The 20,125-nt window shown below is 40.3% G+C and overlaps 1 protein-coding gene across 4 annotated transcripts in view; it reads left to right on the top strand.

Moving 5' to 3' along the window:
* Positions 1 to 20,125, top strand: part of PCCA (propionyl-CoA carboxylase subunit alpha) — a 358,591-nt gene that overhangs the window by 40,481 nt on the left and 297,985 nt on the right. For all 4 annotated transcript variants that reach the window (XR_010302383.1, XM_064143822.1, XM_064143820.1 and 1 more), the window contains exon 6: positions 1,430 to 1,483. Coding sequence is in view for 3 of the 4 variants with exons in the window: in XM_064143822.1 (XP_063999892.1) it covers positions 1,430 to 1,483 (54 nt within the window). In the remaining variant the exon portion in view is untranslated. The remainder of the gene's footprint in view (positions 1 to 1,429; positions 1,484 to 20,125) is intronic.

The raw sequence follows: 20,125 nt of genomic DNA, 5'->3' as shown, positions 1-20,125 counted from the left end.
TATCTGCTGCAGCTGTTTCATATATAGAAAGCAGAAAAGCCAGAGTTGTGTGTGTGTGTTTTTTTTAAAGGTGTGTGTGGGGAAGTGATTGAATATGCTATTGCAGTTAGTTCATGTCACATGAGTTAAATGTGTCTGAAATCGCTACTGGAAATCAAAGGCTTTGTAGCATCTGGCAGCACTGGTTGCTGATCCTGCAGGTGGCTGCTGGATTCAGCTTTCACACCAGGGAGCAGCTTCAGTTCATTTCCAAATTTGCTGGGGGAAAAAAAAAAATCCCAATTAGTTTTGAGTGCTAACCCTTTATATGCCATAATAGCTTTTTTTGATCTGTTTAGGAAGTATGTCCAAAAAAGAGTTTTGGCTTAAACTTTGTTTGGATTGCTTTCTAAATTTGTATAAATGTTATTTGCAGGAAGGGTAAGACAAATGGTTCACCCCAGAAGTATTTTTTGTTCAGCATGTTTGCAAAACGTGTGTTAGCTTATGTGCAAACATGGTTTACTCTGCCTTTCTCCCTCCAAATTTGCCAGAAATTCAAAGCTTAGCAGGAACTGGTTGGGGAAAGTAATGTGTAGTCATATTTACATGCCTAATGTCCTTTGTTTTGTCAGTGAAATAAATGTATTATTCAGAGATACTATACACAGAGCATTTATTAAAACTTAATTTGAGTGTATATGAGCAACACTAATTACCCTGGAACAGTATTGCCTTTTCTTTCAAAGATGGTGTTTTGGTATAATGCTTTCAGGACCAAAAGCTTCTCAATATGGAACCTAATTTTTTAGACTCTTTTAAGAGAGGAGAATAAAAATACTTTGTGCTTTCTGTCAGTATTTTAGATCAAGAATTACAAAAAGTAAAAGGAAAACTTTCTCACATTCCAAGTAGTTCTGCTAGGTGCATATCGAGGTGTGAATAGCAAACTATGCATGTAGAGATGCACAGATTATACTTAAAAGAACTGTGTTCTCCAGCAAAGGTCACTAGAGGTAGGAGGCTTATGACTGCAGACCTTAAGACTGCTGTTGTGATCTGTGCTGGAAATATTTCGAGATGAAGGATGTTTAATAGTGGTAACTGAGAAGTGTGGACTCTCAGTGTATGAGTGCAATGAATCAAATGTGGCAAAACAGAGTTAAGAGTGGAAAGCGAAACATGAAAGGGAGTGTGTCCACTGCTCTGCAAACAGCATCTTTCTTCCTAGATGAAGAATGTTTGTCTCAGTAAAAAAAAAACAAAGTAAATCTGTATTGCTTCACTTAACATGGATGAAACAGTGTGTTAAGGTAGTTCTTATGGTATTCTACTAATTTAAATGGTTCATAGTCTACATCACTTGTCCCAGTATCTGAAAAAGGTCTTAGCAAGTTTGTTGTCTGACTACAGAACTCAATCAGCTTGAATTTTTTTTTTTACTTTCAAGGTGCACCCAGGATATGGATTTCTTTCAGAAAATAAAGAATTTGCTAGACGTTTGGTAAGTTATTTCTATTTACTTGACATATATTTCATCCGAGGTGTTGGAAGAATCAAAGTAGCAGTTTAAGGCAGATCTCTGTGCACGTGCATTTCCTGCATTTTGAAGATGCAGTGGCAGCTTGTGTTTTGGGAAAGGAGATGATGCTTGTTTTTAAGAACTTTATCAAGGGTGTAAGAACCTTTTGGTGTTTTCACTTGTCTGTGCTGTTTATGAGGCTGCTCTAAAACTGGGTCACTGAAATGATCTAGGTTAAAAGTATCTGGTTTTAAGTGATCATTTTGATGATTCATAGCACAGCTGGTGAACAGCTGTATCAGCAGCCCTGAGAAGGTGCTGAACTGTGCTTTCAGGATGGGAGTAGAAAGCTGTTTAAAAACTGGCTTCTCTGCTGGTGGTCATGTATTGCAGAGCCGCATTCTCTGAAAGGACCAAAGAGCTGAGGGTGCTCTTTTTACTTCATGTCTGAATTTATAAGAAAGTGTTAGTTACAACCTCTTTGTTTTGGGTTTTCTCTGTCACACAGACTGATATATCAGGCCTTTTAACTGATTTTGTTTTTGAAAAAACTTTGATGCAGCTGCTTATAAATTTAGAGCAGTGCTAGGAGGAAGTTGCATGTGCAGTGTTTGAGCAAATGCTGTGTTGCTGCAGATCCTGTGCTACTGTTTATTAGTTTCACTGAGATTAAGTACAAGCACATATTACACTAAGCTTTCCAGTAAAATGCTCTTTAAGCTACGAACCTTTTTATAGAGTAAGTGAACCTCATAGTTGAAAAACCATCATCTTTTACAGGTATTAATATAAATTTGTTGCTGATTTTGAGAGTAATTTGCACCTTTTTGATTCAGGGTAAAAAACACAGATGGGGAGTGTGATTCTGTAAAATTATAATTCTTTCATTCTCAGCATTTGTGGAATGGCTCATTTCCACATCTCTTCCATGACTGCCCCTTTTGAGCTTCAGTTCTGATTGTGATACAGACCCTTACTGTTTAGTTACTTATTTTGTGTTAAGAAAATACCACCTGCTCATTAAGGAGGCTATTTGGGAATGAAATCTCAATTTTTATACTTCGCAGTTGCTGCACTTTTTAAAAAGCTCCCAGACAAAAACAAGTGCAGCTTCTGTGTCATGCTGAATGCGTCCTGCTGATTGCTGGGTGGTGATGTTCAAGTTGAAAGTAATTCTAAATACTTGATGTTTGCCAGGATTTACCGAATCTGGGGTAATATCTTACATGTTGTTTTCATGCAGTTTTCTTTTATCACTGTTCTGCTTCATGTACCACTGCCTCTTTAGAGGGAATATTCCTAGCTTAATTTATAACAAACTTTGTTCCCACTGGATTAGAGCAGCAGGATAACTGGCTTTAGCTGACAGTTCCTGGTTTTTTATAACAAAACCATTAATGAAACAGAAGTGCTTGCTTATACTATTTTGCTTTCTATTTTGCTGCTGGACTTCGAATTTTCATAATGATTAAACTGGACACATTTCCTAGTAATTTGATTGTTACTTGAGGTAATTTACAATATTGGTGACATAATGTCAGATGCTTTTTGGCAGGATTAAGCAGAAATAGAAAAAGTAGAAACATTCCTGTAAATCCCTCCCCCCTTTTTCTTACCCTTTCACTCAAATCTTTAGAACAGTAAATTCCTGAGATAGTGTGGTGACTAGAAACATGTTCAAGTTTGGGTTGGTGCTACAGTCTCAAAACAGCTTGTAATTGTTTCAGAAACCTGATGTGTTCTGTTCTCTAAAATTGTAACAGAACAAGGTAGTTCTAATTTGCTTTCTGAAATGCACAATTTAAACTCTCAAGACATAATCATGCTTTCCTTCGTGTCAGTGACTCTAGGATATCAAACCCCTAGTGAGAATTGGTGAAGCAGTCTCTTTTTTTTTGTCACAGAGGGCTGCTTGTATTTTTTTTTCAAGACACTCTGATTAATAAATATTTAGGGGGACTTACTGCCTGCTGGTTCTTTTTTTATTGAAGCCTGTAACAAATGTTACAAGACTGTTGAAGTTGCTAAGGAGGCAGATATGTTGTTTGTTTTTTTTCTTACTGCTTTCTTTGCACTTAAACTCTTTTGTTTTTCTGCACTGAAAGTAGTGATGAAACTGGAGAAACAGGGATTTGTTTCCCCGTGTGCATCTGTGCCTATAAAACTATCTGGGTTTGGAAATGGAGACGTACACTAAACTTCTTCTAAACTTGCCACAGTTTGAGAGCAGTAATGAACTCAAAGCAAACTGTGTCTTCAATTTAACACATGGAGGGTCAGTTCACATGTAATCTCACTGTGCTTGATTTGAACAAAAGCATCTCTTTTGGTTCGTTATTGCCTAAATGATTCGTGGAACAGCATACAGCTACAGACAGACCTTGTGAAGGATGCGATGGATGTCTTCAGACAATTGAAAATCACTGTTCTTTAGGCTTTTTTTCTTTCTTTAGAAACTTAATTTTGCTCTTCTAGAATGAGGGCAGAGCACAAGTCAATGATACTTTGTTTCTCAGACAAAAAAGAAGTCCAAAAAACCCAACCACTGGGTGAATATCTGGCATGCTGTTCATTGTTGTCCAGTTAAAAACGCTGGTATATTCAGTACCCTTTTCATCTATATCTACTCTGGTCACTGTTGATGGCTGACAGAAGAAGGTTCCATGACACTTATATCAAGTCTGTTAAAGATTTCCTAAACGTTAAGGTCAGCTGCTTAAAGATTGGTATTTTAATATGAAATCTGCTGAAAAACTTTTAGGTAATGCTGGTAACATAAATTATTTATTAGAATGACAAAACATGGGTTTGTGAAAGTCACTGTAGTTCCTTGGGATCTTATGTCAAGTGAGTCAGGAATTTGAGCTATCCCTATTGGAAGTCTTGCAGTGTGTTGTAAAGGATTTGTACACAAGTTATGAAATTCAGTGAGGAGGTTGTTACTTGTGATTTATGCATGGAAAGATAGTTACATGTAAGCAGCTTGATTCTTTCAAGGAATAATTGCATAGTATTCAGTAGTGACATTAAATGTGCATTTAAAATAGTGCCACATCTTTTAAAAACAAACAAACAAAACCCCAAACAAAACATACCACCAAAAAAACAAAGCTAGTATCTTCTGCCAGATGCTTTGCAGAGCTGGAAGAGCAGTTTGTTACTTCGTTTAGAAAAAGTGGCTGGTGATCTCTGTATTTAGGCTAACTTCCTTAATGTTTCCCATTACATAAAATGAATGCAGACCCTTTGAGAAGCTCTATCACCTCTATTGTCTGCAACAGGCCTTTGAAATTTGACAAGGAGAAAGCCCTGAGACAAAGATGAGCCTTCTGCTTGGCCTGTTGAAAGGTAAACGTTCCGAAATGGCTGTTTTCCTTTCCTAGCTTGCAGACTTCCAAGGCAGCTGTTGTGGGTGGGGGGTGGGAGTGCTGAGTCATAGAATCGGTCAGGGCTGGAAGGGACCACAAGCATCATCTAGTTCCAACCCCCCTGCTATGGGCAGGGACACCCTACCCTAGATCAGGCTGGCCAGAGCCTCATCCAGCCTGGCCTTAAACACCTCCAGGGATGGGGCTTCAGCCACCTGTCTGGGCAGCCCATTCCGGGCTCTCGCCACTCTCATACTGAAGAACTTCCTCCTCACGTCCAGCCTGAATCTACCCATCTCCGGGTTTGCTCCATTCCCCTTAGTCCTGTCACTCCCTGATATTCTGAAAAGTCGCTCCCCAGCATTTTTGTAGGCTCTCTTCAGATACTGAAAGGCCATGATAAGGTCACCTCAGAGTCAAGTCCCTTCACTTTTCCAGTGCTTTGGGACTGGCCTGTGATCCCAGTGACTATTTCCTCCTGGGTGAAGAAGGGAACGGGGGAGGAAAGAGTGAGAGAAAACAAGCATGTGACTGAGCTGCACAGTCATTCCAGAGTCAACCTGTCTTCCTGTGGTCTGGCTGAGGCCAGTAGAAAGTAGGAATCTTATGTCTGTAGTAGACATTATGTATGTTCATGCATCCTGGTAATGGTTAGAAGCTTAAACTCTGCATGGTGACTCTATTGTGAGACTGTATTATGTTGGAGTTGCTTGTAATTGTATCAGTAAAAGAAACACTGAGCTTCTCTTTTCCCCCTGCCACAAAAATCAAAGGGGAAAGTATGGTGGGAAAAAAAAGGAAAACCAAATAGCAATAGAAGCTGTTTTTTGCACAGTCTACTATGAAAGATACTAGTTTGCAGGATTTGTATGCTCGGAGTATTTTGATCTCTTATGTTTATAGCATAGCATTTCCACTTTCATAATTGGTACAGTGGTGTATGTATATATTCTCCAATAGACATAAGTAATTTATTCCTGGAATCTCAAAATAATAAGAGTTAGTGCTACAAATGTTGCCTTCATCTGGAATATTTTTCATGGAATGCAGCCTTGACAGTACTATGAAGCCACTCTGTTTCTTGATGCAGTAAAGGCCAGATACTACACTGCCAAAATCTTACAATAGAAATCATAAACACAGTGGAACAAAAGAATTCCATTCTGGAATAAGACAGGGATCATTTTGGAGCTCCTGGTGGAACCAGTTTTTATACATCCTTTGTGCCCTTTTAGGCACTACTGTTTGGCATGACTAGGAGAACAAAGCAGCCAATGCTATTTCTCTGTACCTTTGAAACTAGATTAACATTCTTGGAGGAATTAAAAAACCTCAACAATATATTGTCTGAAATAAATGGGCAAACAATATATATGGAAATGATTGACCACATTTATAAATGGCTGTTAAGTTTGAGATGTAAAAAGTGGAACAGAGCAGCCTAGGTTATCTTCTGTGAGAATGTGTCTGACCTGTGAAGAACTTTGTGCAGGTGGATTGACAGCCCTGCTAATTATGGGATTACAGAATCACAGAATTTTAGAGGTTGGAAAGGGACTTCAGAGATCAAGTCCAACCTCCCTGCCAAGGCAGGATCACCCAGAGTAGTTCACACAGGAATGCATCCAGGCAGGTTTTGCAAGTCTCCAGAGAAGGAAACTCCACAACTTCTGTGGGCAGCCTGTTCCAGTGCTCCATCACCCTCACCATAAAGAAGGTTCTCCTCCTGTTGAGGTGAAACCAAATCATTCTTGTGGCTCTCTGTTGGACTCTTTCTAGCAGGTCCCTGTCTCTTGAGCTGGTGAGCCCAAAACTGGATACAGTGCTCACCATGGCAGAGTAGAGGTGGAGAAGAACCTCCCTAGACCTGCTGCTATGCTTTTCCTTATGCACCCCAGAATGGCACTGGCTTTTGGCCACAAGGGCACATTGCTTGCCAAAGCAGAACTTGCTGTCCGCCAGGACTCCAAGGTCTTTCTCCACAGAGCTGCTTTTCATTGTCTTGTAATACTTACTATGTCATTGCTTATGAAGGCAGCAGAATGCCTGCTGCCTGTGATGGCTTAAAGTGCTTTGACTGGTGGAGACTGGAGACTATGCCCCTCCTGAGCAATAAAGTTTAAGAAATGTACTTGTCTAGATGGATGAGTTGCTGATTTGTCCCCAGAACTCTGCCTGTGAGCCTGTAATGGTGATAGGTAACTGCTTACTCTTCTGATGCAGAATGCTTCTGAATGTTACTTTTATTCCATCCCAAGTAAACCTTTTTTTATAAGAAAAAACTACATCCTATGAAGTATCAGATTGTATAAAATCCATTTGGGGCACAGACAGTGCATAGGCAGTACTAGTTAGACATTATTAAACCTCTGCTAGTGCATGTGAGCTATAAAAATGAAGTTGAGTCACCTGAACTATCTGCTTGGACTCTTTCTAATGTGAAAGGAGGAAGGATGTATTACTCCTTTACTGTAGAAAGCTACATTGACCTTTGCAAAAAGCTTACTTTGCTACCAGTGTCTTGTTTAAGATTGCCTACATTTCAGATAAAATTGATGCCAATTCTGCTCTATCACAATTTCCAAGTATTTCTCTTTAAACCTTTGAAAGAAGTGCTCTAGCTCTATACAAGTGCAAATGTATGTTTAAACTTGAAATAATAAAGCACCCAAGTATCAGAGTGCATACCCACAGGTCTCATGGATACACACATGTATAACCTTTCTGCATGTGTTTTGAGCTGCAGGGTGGTTTTTTGCCAGAGATGTGATTTGAAAGGGAACCTGTGGCATTTCACTTTGTGCCCACTGCCTCTGGTTCTGTCATCACTGAGCCAAGTCTGTCTCTGTCCTCTTTGCTCTCTCTCTTCACAAATTGACATAAATTGAGATCCCCATGGTTGTGGTTTTTTTTTCTGTAGGGCTTAACAGTCTCAGCTCTCTTAGCCTCTCTTTCTAGAGATGCTGAAACAAATTTCTGAGCACATACCAACACAAGCACAATTTGATAACTCATCTGGTTTGTTAATGAAAGCCTTTAACCAGGGTGGCAGGAACAAGAATAAGAATTTAATATATTACTTGCACTGCCTAACTTTTAGTGCTTAATTGTGCAAACCTTTAAAGTTCCAGGGAGTCTTTTATTAAAGTTTTCCTACTCATCATAGAAAAGACCTCCAAGATCATCCAGTCCAACCTATCACCCTGCCTTATCCAGTCAACTAGACCATGGCACCCAGCCTTTTCTTGAGCACCTCTAGGGACAGTGACTCCTCCACGTCCCTGAGCAGCCCATTCCAATGCCAATCACTCTTTCTGTCAAGAACTTCCTCCTAACATCCAGCCTGGACCTCCCCTGGCACAACTTGAGACTGCGTCCCCTTGTTCTATTGCTGGGTGCCTGGCAGAAGAGACCAACCCTCACCTGGCTACAGCCTCCCTTCAGGTAGTTGTAGACAGCAAACAGTCCCCCCTGAGCCTCCTCCAGGCTAAACAACCCCAGCTCCCTCAGCCTCCCCTCACAGGGCTGTGTTCCAGACCTTTCATCAGCTTTGTTGCTCTTCTCTGGACATGTTCCACTATTTCAACATCTTTCTTGAATTGAGGAGCCCAGAACTGGACATGGTACTCAAGGTGTGGCCTGACCAGTGCTGCGTACAGGGGAAGAATAACCTCCCTTGTCCCTGCTGGTCACACTGTTCCTGATACAGGCCTAGATGCCATTGGTTCTTTTGGCCACCTGGGCACACTGCTGGCTCATGTTCAGCTACTATCTACCAGTACCTGCAGGTCCCTTTCTTCCTGACTGCTTTCCTGCTGCTCTGTCCCCAGCCTGTAGTGCTTCTTGGGGTTGTTGTGGCTTTGTTAAATCTCATCCCTTTGCCTTCTGCCACCCATCCAGCCTGGCAGGGTCCCTCTGCAAGGCTCTCTTACCCTCCAACAGCTCCACAGCTGCTCCTATCTTGGTGTCATCTGCAAACTTACTGATGCTGGAGTCCATCTCCTGGTCCAGATAATCAGTGAAGATACTGAACAGGACTGGGCCCAGCACTGATCCCTGGGCACACCACTAGCGACTGGCTGCCAACTGGATGTGGCACCATTCACCAAATGCATGCATTTGAGTTATGAATGAATTTGCCTTTTTGTTTTAGATTTACTTCTATTCAAAGACTGGCTTACAAACAAGCTTTGTCTATTTGCACAGCATGTTTCATTCTTTTCATTTTTGTTTAGCCCTAATATTAAAATTGATTTCCTTAAGTTTAGGTAGTGTTTTTTGTGTAGAACCTAGCATCTGTTTCTCACTTGCTTCCCTGAATGCCAACCCATAGGTTCAGTTACTGAAGATCAGGTTATTAGTGTGTGGTCAGACCACTGTTATGACTGTGATCAGGCTGTCTGAAGAGATTACACCTCCCAGAGGCCTGTTGCTGTCTGTCCCAAGGAGAGTTGTTGCCCTCCTTGGATGTGCTGGAGTAACTATATGTGTTAGTCACTTAGTAGCCCTGTTAAAATTGTCTTTCTTTGAGCATGTCCCTCCCCCTGCTCCCAGCTCCCCTACTAAGATTTTTAAACTACTCTGGCTGATTCTGGCCAAAGCAAGTTAAGGAGTTTCTGCTTTACTTGAAATAGAGGCAAATTCAAAAGCATGGTAAATTGAAAGTGGGGTACATGGGATAAGAGGAAAAATAAGCAGCTGAAGGTGATAACCTTCTAATTTGTTTATAGCCGAATTAGCATTTGACAGAAATCTTACTGGGAGAGATTTGGGTACTTAGGTTGATTTAGGTACCTGATTCATGTTTTGAAAATCAGTTTTATGTGGCTTCAGTTTATGGTGTATCTTTATCAAAAACACTTCAAGAACTTAACCATATAGTCATTGAATAATTTCCTTCATCTACCAAAATAGAAAGCAAGTAGGAACAGAGCTTTTCATCAAACATTCTCTCTTCCTCTCTAGCTGTTATCATTTAATGAGCAGTCAGCTTTCTCTGTTGCTCCAAAAGAGGCAAAGGAACGATGATCACGCAAAGGAGTGGAGAATGGGAAAGTTTAAATGAAGAAGCAGTTCACAAGTGTGCTAGTTTGAAGCAGGCTAGAATGTTTTGATGAGAACAACTAGATTACAGGCTGTGAAAGGAAAACAGTGGTGATGTCTACTTCACTCATAGGCTTGCTGAGATGTATAAAAAATAAAAGCAAAACATGGATAACCACTCTCACTTCTGCTGGGGAACTGGCTGAGCTGCATCTCTAACCTCACCCTCCATTTCTTTTCTAATCCACTTTGCTTCCTAACCCCCTGGCCGAGCCTCCATTCTTCCTTGGGACTGGGGTAAGGTTGAGAGGGGCAGGGGGAAGGTGAAGGGGTGGTTGAGAGCCCCTCCTGAGGTTTCAGGGTTTCAGGGAAGGGAGTTGTGTTTCTGTATTACCTTTTACCTTGTCTATTTCTGTATATAACTGTATATACTGTAAATATCTGCTTGTATATTCTGCTAGCTGTAAATAGAAGCTTCATTCATATTTCCAGAGCTGGCTGCGTCTAATCTGGGTGATTTCCAAAGTGTGGGGGGGGGCAGGGAACACCCAAACCATCTCAAGCTACAGCAGTGGTGAACACAGCAAAGCATATAACTTACACAAATTCATATTCAGCCTTGGCACAGTCCTGTGACCTTACAACAGTCTCATTGGGCTAGAACCTACCAAAGCCTTCCCCCAACCAGGCTTCAATTCCAGAGGCTTCAAATGCTCCCCTAAGCCCATGCCTCCCTACTTAGGCCTAAATGATGGAGTAAAAATTCTCTCTGCTGAGGCCAAGCCAATCTGCAAGCCTCCCCCATACCAAAACTCAAGATAAAGAAGCCTGTGCCACCAGGATGTGAGATGGGGAAGTAGAAGGGAAGACACTGACTTTTGCATCCCTATAAATCTGGCTCCAGATTATGGGAAGAAATACAAAGATTACATTTTCCAGTACATCACCTGGATCTTTCTAGCTTCTGAAGGTCTTCAACTTCGTGGCTTTTAAAGGCTCATATAGACCCAAAGTGTCACACCAGTGTATGAATGTACAGTTGCTTTTTGCAACATTTGTAGTCTGAGTTACTAAAAGTTGAAAGCTGGGGTGACTATATTTGGTGATGATTTTATTGCACAGATGCTACTCAGGCAAAACTGTTTTATTCTGATTCTGCAGGCTGCTATTGTTTGGAGGATGGTTTTCTCAGCATCTGTACCTTCCTGTGAGTGTAATACGAAGGGAAGAGTTACTACAAGTTGACTTTCTAATCTGGAGGCCTGTTTATTGCAAGTCATGTTTAATTTGATGACCTAAGATTTGACACCATTAGTGTTTGTAAACTTAGGAATTCATGTATGTTGGGATGTGAGTATGATTGTTCTTTTGCTATGTGTGTTGCCTTTATGGTGTCTGGACATGGTCAGGAAACTTAAAAATATTAATGTGCTGTTAGTGTGTGTGTTCCCCATTGGGCATTTCACAAGCCTGTCAATCTTCATGATTTTTACATAAGAGTTGTGTGGGAAGCATGCATCTGCTGAGTAGTGTCTCTGTGTAGAGATGAATTCTTTAATTGATGCTAAATTATGGCATTCAGTACACACAGGGTTAAGTGAAAAGGTTGCAGTAATATCTAGTGAGCTTTTTTCCTTTAATGTGCTCATTAGCAGTGGCAGGTCCAGGTTTTAGCACATGTCAGTAATTTACATTTCATTGCTGAGTGGCTGCCCTTGTTCAAGAGTTGTTTCTAAGCCTGATGAATATACTTGTGTTAGGAATAAACTGAGTAGAAGAATTGAAAGCCAAATACCCTGCCAAGCTTTTCAATGGGTGCTGAAGTTTCCAGTGGGTCACTGATTAGTAATGCGTGGAGCAGCAGGAAAATACAAAGATTATGTCTAGAAAGGTTACTTCAGGTAGGTTTTACTATTAAACTCCTTCTTTGTAGCTATCTTTATGGTTGTTGTACTCAAATCTTCTCTTGGCAGGTCTTCTCTTAAAGTGAAAAAATGGTAGGTTGAGTGTCTCATCCAGGTTACTTACTCAGAGGTAGTACAGGAAAATAATACTTGAGAGCCCTAGAAACAGAAGATCTTAGGAGCTGTGCTGTCTCCTGCTGTCAGATTATGACAGTAGGGATCTCTGATTCTTTGCTCTCAGCCTTTTTTCTTTCCTGTCTCATCTGATACTGACTTGTCTTGACTTGAAGATGTGTGGTTCACTGCCGTAATGGCAAATGTACACGTGTTAGGATGCAGTAGGTAACGCTACTAGGTTGCCAATGAGATGCAAAACAAAGGTTGCTAGCTTTTGGGGGGAATTCGATGCTTTTATGTGGCAACAGCTTAGTTTGGTAATAAAACCTTATGATTAACTAAATGCGTTCTTGGAGTCATATTCTTGCTATTTTCCAGGCCACTGTGACCGTTTTCAGAGCACTATGTGGAAACTTAGACTGTGAAATTATCCTTTCCTTTTGTAGAGAGTCCTGCATATATTTTCTGTCCCAAGGGATAGGTATTGCTAAATTTACATATGTACACGGACAACGAAGCATTTTTATTCCAGATGCCCGTTAGGATCATACTGACATGTTCTTCAGAGCTCTAGCAAAAGAGTGCTGCTGCTTACTCCTTCTCTCTCTTTCTAAGGTATTGTGAACACTGTTTATATTCAAGCTACTTATTATACAGTTTGGAGATGGGGAATGCATTAAGCATTTAGAATGGAGGGAAAACCAGCAAAAGATATTTCAGAACATTCTTGTGAATAAAATCTGCCAGTTCATTGTGTAACAACTTGTGAACCCTTTTATTAGCCTATCTGAACTTTAGGTGCTTATATTTAAATGAGAATGTTTGTAGAAAGAGTAATTTGAATATTTTTCACACGCTGGAAATATTTTCATAGCTGCCTTGGTCAAATTTGGAATTCCTATTGTTTGTTTGCAAAATAGCTAATTCTTGGATGGTTTAGGAGGAGTGATGCCATTAGCACTGTGCTAGCATGTAGATGGGATCTGAAATCATAACTGAGGACCTCAGCTGATTAAAACCATGGCTAGATACCAACTAGGAGTTTGAGCTAATAGGCAGTGGCATACATATAGATGTTGCTGCAAAGACTTTTTAATTGAGCTAAGGCTTTTTTAATAGCACATAATAAAACTGGGGCAATTGCACTTTTTCTGGATAAACTTGTCAGGTACTTTTCTTTGTGGTTAGGACATTTATAGCAGGGTGTTGGACCTAGATGATCCTTGTGGTCCCTTCCAACTCTGACTGATTCTGTGATTCTATGATTTGCGTGTTCCTTACTCCCAAGTTGAATCTACTTGCAGCTAAGCATGAAAAACAGACACTGAGATTAGCAAAAAAAGTCAAGAAGATGCCTGAGTGGAATTTGCACAAGAGTAGAGAGAACATTTTAAACTTACAATCATTTGAATCTTTTTTGGTGACATGTCTCATAAAATACTTGCAGCTTCATGTTTTAGCTTTCACCTCTGGTTATGAATGGATCAAACAGAGAAGGGATGAAGAGTACTTTCAGTTAAGATTTATTGGAGGGGCACGCTGCTGGGATAGAGGCTTGTTCTCTACTAGTCCGCTAGTGCTGATCTGCTTGCCCAGCTGCCTGTGCTTCCTGATTGCTAACTGAATAGTAGTTACAGAGTGCATGCTGCTGCTCTTGTTATCTAAGTGAGATTAAGTAGTATTCCAAGGTGCTGTGTACTGCTCTTAAAGGCAGATGAACACTTTGCTTTCTGGATCTTGTGGGTTTTTGGTTCATTGATCTTTTGCTTGATTCCACAAGAGCTGTGGCTGGTAACTACCTGTGTGTGACTTGGTAGGAGTAGCTTAACTGTGAATGCTAGGGTAAAGTTGTGAATATACCAAAAGTAGCACTGAGTAGATTTGTGATTCTTTGCAATAGGATCAGACCTTGAAATGTTGGTGGTTCTCCTTTTTTTTCCTTTTTTATTCTTTGAGAGGGAGTTGTTAACTTTTAGGCTAAATTTGAGTTAGTTTTTTATAGAGTGAGAGGCAGACTTGTCAGCCAAATTGATCATAGAATCATAGAATCAACCAGGTTGGAAGAGACCTCCAAGATCATCCAGTCCAACCTAGCACCCAGCCCTATCCAATCAACTAGACCATGGCACTAAGTGCCTCATCCAGTCTTTTCTTGAAGACCCCCAGGGACGGTGCCTCCACCACCTCCCTGGGCAGCCCATTCCAATGGGAAATCACTCTCTCTGTGAAGAACTTCTTCCTAATATCCAGCCTATACCTACCCTGGCACAACTTGAGATGTAGTCAATGGGTAACTTTTCATGAGAATGGTGAAGGCATTGTTTGTGATAAATGCATGATACAGCATGGCTTCAGTTCTGATTTAAAAGTCGTTTGGTTCAAATTCTCTCTTAAAACTCTTTTAAAATGATCTTAAACGGTATTATAGCAGTTCTTTCTCTTTTATTTTTCCACTGAAAGTTCTAGCCTTTTACACATAGGTAAATTTGTATTCAGGAAATACTTTGAGTGGAAGATTCTGGTCTGATGAGATTTAGAATTTGACTAAAGTGTATTCAAGTAGCAGTGTTTATAAAGAATGAATAAAGGGGCCTTGAGTTCTGCTGTCATAGGCTAGCTCTGCCTCTCACTATACTTAAAAGTGGATGATAAGCCATGTTTTATCTATGTGTGCTTCAGACATTGCTAGGTCGTGCAGTAGATGATTGTGATGGTTTGGGTGTTCCCTGCCCTCCTCCACTTTAGAAATCACCCAGACTAGGCTCAGTCAGCTCTGGGAATATAAATGAAGCTATTTATTTACAGCTAGCACAATATACAAGCAGATATTTACAGTATATGCAGTTATATACAGGAATATACAAGGTAAAAGGTAATACAGAAACACAACTCCCCTCCCAGAAACCTGAGTCCCCAGGAGGGGCTCTCAACCACCCCTTCACCTTCCCCCTGTCCCTCTCAACCTTATCCCAGTCCCAAGGAAGGATAGAGGTTCAGCCAAGAGGTTATGAAGCAAGGGTGGGTTAGTCCAAATGGAAGGTGAGGTTAGGGAGTGAGATCTTGTTCAGTCAGCAGCCCAGCCAGAGAGTGAGACAAAATGGTGAGAGTGTTACCTTATGTCCTCATTTATTCTTCAGCAAGACTCTGAGGGAAGTAGACATCACCACTGTTTTCCTTTCACAGCCTATGATGTGGTTCTTCTCACCAAAACATTCTACCCTGCTTCAAACTAGCACAATGATAGTTGCACTTTCTTTAGAACAGTGCTTTTGTATTTAGTTACTTCCAAATATACAAAACACTTTTCTATTCATTTTAATGCTTGATAACTTCAGGGTTCATCGCCCCTGTACATTTTTCAAATTATTAGCTTCCTAATGCATACAGCTTTAATTTACCCCCTACTGATATCTTTAAATGGGTTTTCAAGAATTTTGAAAGTGGCCCACTATAGTTGTATTTCAGTGTTGGGCCTGACTGACATACAATTTCTTAAGTAGCCCCCACAGTTAAAAGGATGGGAGGTTCAAACAGCTCCTATGGCAAGAAGCTAAAGATTCTCTTGAAAATAAATTAGTATTTGGTTTCCTAGAGTGTTTTTGCTTATTTCTGGTGATTTGCCTGTTGCTTTTGTGAGTGCTTTTCCTCTTGATTGCAACTTAAATGTGTTAAGTGCAGGGAGGTGGTGGAGGCATCGTCCCTTGAGGTGTTCAAGAAAAGCCTGGATGAGGCACTTAGTGCCATGGTCTAGTTGACTGGATGGGGCTGGGTGCTAGGTTGGACTGGATGATCTTGGAGGTCTCTTCCAACCTGGTTGATTCTATGATCTGTTCTTCTAATGTCAAACACTTAAATGCTGAAACATTCAGGTTTTGTTTTGAAAAAATAAATGATAAGTCTGGCACACTGCATACCTCACAGCATAAAAAAATCAATAAGGGACAGCTGAAAGAATTGACTACAGACACTTGCATCCATGGAAGTGGTGTTATGACACACTTGCTTATGTTTTGGACACAATTCAGGCTGTTGTTTTAGTGTTAAATGCCAGAAAATGACAAAACAATTTTTCTTTGAATTTACAATCTGAATTTTCCATTACAGCCTGGAATTATAGTGAGGATAAAATATCTGCAGTATATTCATGTGTGAACTAATCCATTCCACTTTGAATTGTTTAACATTCTTCTGTGTTTCTGTAGAAAAAGGGCATCAACCCCCAGGCATTCTTCTTTTTGCAGTTCAACCTAAACACATTGTTTGCCATTTCTGCCTTTTGCCTCATTTTTTTTCTTTCCCAGTTTCTGATGAGTGTATGATTTAGAGTAAAAACACAAACCTATTTTCATAGCTGATGTTACACAGAACTGCAGACTAGGGAATTTGTGCCCCGAATTTAAAACCAGGTGAAAAGAAACAGAAGAGGAGGAAGAAAATCTCCAATCACTCCTCAGAGCTTCTGGTTTGCATATTAAGATTTTTGGACCAGCTAACTTCAGTGACGTCTGCGTTGTCATTCAGTGCAGGAATGATCTCACTGAATATGTGACTTCCTGAATGAAATATTTTAGTGGCAAGTATTCTCAATGCCATGTAGTGGCTCATCAGTCTTGATACATGGCACTATAAAAACAGCTACTGCAACTGCATGACAGAAAGTAGTGAAAGAAAACCTTTTTTTATGATAAAATCCCTTTTAGGAGTTTCTAGTATAATGTGTTTGTATCTTGCTCTCTTAAAGTGCAATAAAATCTAACGAGGAGATTCCTTCCTGGGAATGACAAACCTTCCTAAACTATTGAGGTGGTAAAGCTACCACAGGGATAAGGGTTTTGTTCTATTTACTGGGGAATTGTAGCTCTGTAAGAGTGAGTAAAACTGAAGCTGTCCTTTCACCACTGTGTTCAGTTTGTTCATGAAAAGGTGTTACATATGAACCCGTGGTAGAATCATCATAAGGAAGCAAAAGTGTAAAACACCTGGAAAAATATGTGCTTACATAACCATTGGTAGAGGAATTGGATCTCAAGAGTGAAAGTACTTCTAGTTCTGGAAACAACAGCAATGCTTGTGTGAACAGTTCACATCTGCAATGAAGAGATTTCCTCCAAGTTTGCTATATGTATTCCATATATATTTTTTGATGTAGTGCTGAAGAATAAATAGCAGTGAAAGCAGTCTTGGAACTGAACAAAAATTTGTTTGAGAGCAAAGATAGGAACAGCTAGGTTATAACATCAATCACATTTGACTGTTCCACACTTAAATGACACTCCCCTTTTTAAGTGTTAATGGTGGATGTTGCACTGTATAGCAAATGTCATTGTCTTACAATATTGCTAATGTCTGACTTTATCTGTATTAAAGCAGAATCCAAAGAACCTAATTGTGCTTACTAAATCCCCATTGTGCTGGATGTCATATGCACATGTGTAATGAAAAGTTGGTTCATGCCTTCTTACCTTCCTTCCAATTCTGTTAGCATCTGAAGGGAGATAGGAGTAAGCTAAAAATAAATGGAGAAGAAAAGCCTTAAGCTCTAAATAAGGAAACTTTAATCCCTGCACCCACCAAAAAAAAACCAATCTCACTCCCCACCATTCCTTTGAAAGTGGAGAAATGCAGGCAGTCCTTGTAGCCATGCTAAGTAGTGTTCAAAGATCTGGGCATTTGTTCTCTCACCTGTCAGTCCTCTCTAATGGGAAGAGTGTGCTTCACTTAGAGTAATTTTGCAGCAGAACCCTTGTTTAAAATGTGAGCAGTAAAGGGCAAGTGCTCTCTATCTTTGCATCATAAATATTTCAATATTTAATATAAGCTTGGGATGACTGAATCTAGCTTGTTTGTTGTTTTTTTTTTAAGGATAAGCTCTTGATTTTAGTTTATAAAAGCCTACAAGATTAGAGACCTAGCATCTGGACTGTTGCCCTTAAAATGAGATGGTGTAGTTATGTGGGAAAGAGTCATAGTATTGGTCCTGACTTATACTTTTGGAACTTTCCTTTCCTATACATAATAGTTTTGAATTCTTTTGAAATATATTTATATGCAACGTGAAAAAGATTATTTATTCCAGACATGGGTTAATGAGTTCCTTACTTCTACATTTCTTTCCTGTATTGAAAATCTTTATTCATTTATCCAAAGGAAGTCCATGTTAAGCACCAGCTCTGTTTCATGAGCTGGTTTCTGAATGTGCCAGACTTCATAGCTACTATCTCTAGCTGCCTTGTCAGTATTTACTTAGCTTTGATTTTTGTTTTTGAGTTTCTAGTTTTTTAAGAGATGAGCATCAGTTTTACACACAGAGGTACTAAATACACTCTTCAGATTGTTTTTGTTAAAAAATACACATAGATTGAAATGTTGTCATGGAGAATGAATAAATGTAACTTGCCTCTGAGCAGTTAATGAAATTCTGTATTAGGATAATACAGGGATACCATCGTGGCACCACACTTACAATAACCAAGCTTTTACCGCTAGAACTGATGATTTCTTTCTTGTTTTAAAACTTTGCTAAGGTAATAATTTACATTGAGAATACTATCTTTACTTTGCATCCATTCAAGTCTGTATGTCAAGTTCCAGTGAAGTTTCAGGTGAGACCTTGAGGATGAGGCTTGGGGAAGGCACTCTGCTGCAGCAGTGTTTTCAGCAGTACCTCTGAAGCTTATCAAAATGTCTGATTTAGAGCAGGTAGCTCCCACCTTTCATCTGATGAAAGGGATCCTTGTTCAGGAACTGGGAGGTCTTTTAATAAGACAAGAAATGTTATCACTCTGGATGTATCAGTGGTGGGACTAGTTACTTAGGAGAATAACACAGAGCTTGTATGGTAAATCCCTTTATGTTACAGCCTTTCCTCCTCCAAGGGCTTCTTAGTGAATGTTTCAAGTCCTGTTGTAGCTCATGCTGCATGAAACCATGCAGCTCAGCATCCTGGGTTGCTCCAGCAAAGCAAGAAACTGATGCCAAGGTAGTCACTTCAGTTATGGCTATTTGTGCAGAGGTACAGCTTCACAGTTTCCCATCAGCTAGAATTTTCCTGCTGTTGCAAGGAGATACTTGCATTGGTCACATTCCTACCATCTTCCTTGTGCTGGGACTGCTATTTATGTCGTCTTTTAGAACAAGCTTAGAAGTAGTCCAGAAAGAAGTCAATGCTAGCATCAGCAAAATGCAATGCACTAGGTATGAAAAATGAAAACCTAAGAGGTTAGGGCCCCACTCTTCTTGGTAGAGCATACATTTGACAGATTTAGTTCTGTTACAGCACTTCAGCCATTGACAATTTCTTCTTTTTTCCCTCTTTGTATGACTCCATCAGAGCGAGTTTTTTGCTACTGCCTGTTATGTTGTTAGTAGGTGACCGCAAGGATGTTGAAGACACTTTGAGACTAAAATTGAATTAGAATCATAGAATCAGTCAGAGTGGAAGGAACCACAAGGATCATCTAGTTCCAACCCCCCTGCCATGGGCAGGGACACCCTGTTGTATATTAGAGCATGTTTGGTTTAGAGCAGCTCTGGCATCCTGCATTTCTTTCGTGTGTGTATTTGCGCTGTGATACAGTTCCTAGTTACTGATGTGGTGGGCTCTTCTAGTCTCATGGCTTTTTTTCTTGGGTGCAGGATGTAGATGTTGAGTGAGGACAGATTCTGAAAAGGTGCTCTTAAGGCAGCTTGTTTCAGTCTGGGTTGTGTTTGTTATAGGTGTATATATTGATGAGAATATATAGAAAGAGGATAAGAAACTTTTTTTGTGTGTATTTGATGCTCTAGATAAATTTATAGTCACTTTCTTTTAAATATAGCCTTTTGTATGTACCTATGGCTGCTTTTTCACTGCAAATGGAGTCAGTCATCAGCAAGTTTGCAGATGACACTAAGCTGGGGGGCAGATGTGACTGAGTTGGAGGGCAGAAGGGCTCTGCAGCGGGACCTTGACTGCCTGGACAGATGGGCAGAGTCCAATGGGATGGGGTTCAATAGCTCCAAGTGCAGGGTGCTGCACTTTGGCCACAGCAACCCCATGCAGAGATACAGGCTGGGGTTGGAGTGGCTGGAGAGCAGCCAAACAGAGAGGGATCTGGGGGTGCTGATTGATACCTGCCTAAACATGAGCCAGCACTGTGCCCAGGTGGCCAAGAGAGCCAATGGCATCCTGGCCTGCATCAGGAATGGTGTGG

Source organism: Pogoniulus pusillus, chromosome 5 (genome assembly GCF_015220805.1).
Source record: "Pogoniulus pusillus isolate bPogPus1 chromosome 5, bPogPus1.pri, whole genome shotgun sequence".
Classification (NCBI taxonomy): Eukaryota; Metazoa; Chordata; class Aves; order Piciformes; family Lybiidae; genus Pogoniulus; species Pogoniulus pusillus.
This window is presented reverse-complemented; position numbering and strand designations above follow the sequence as displayed.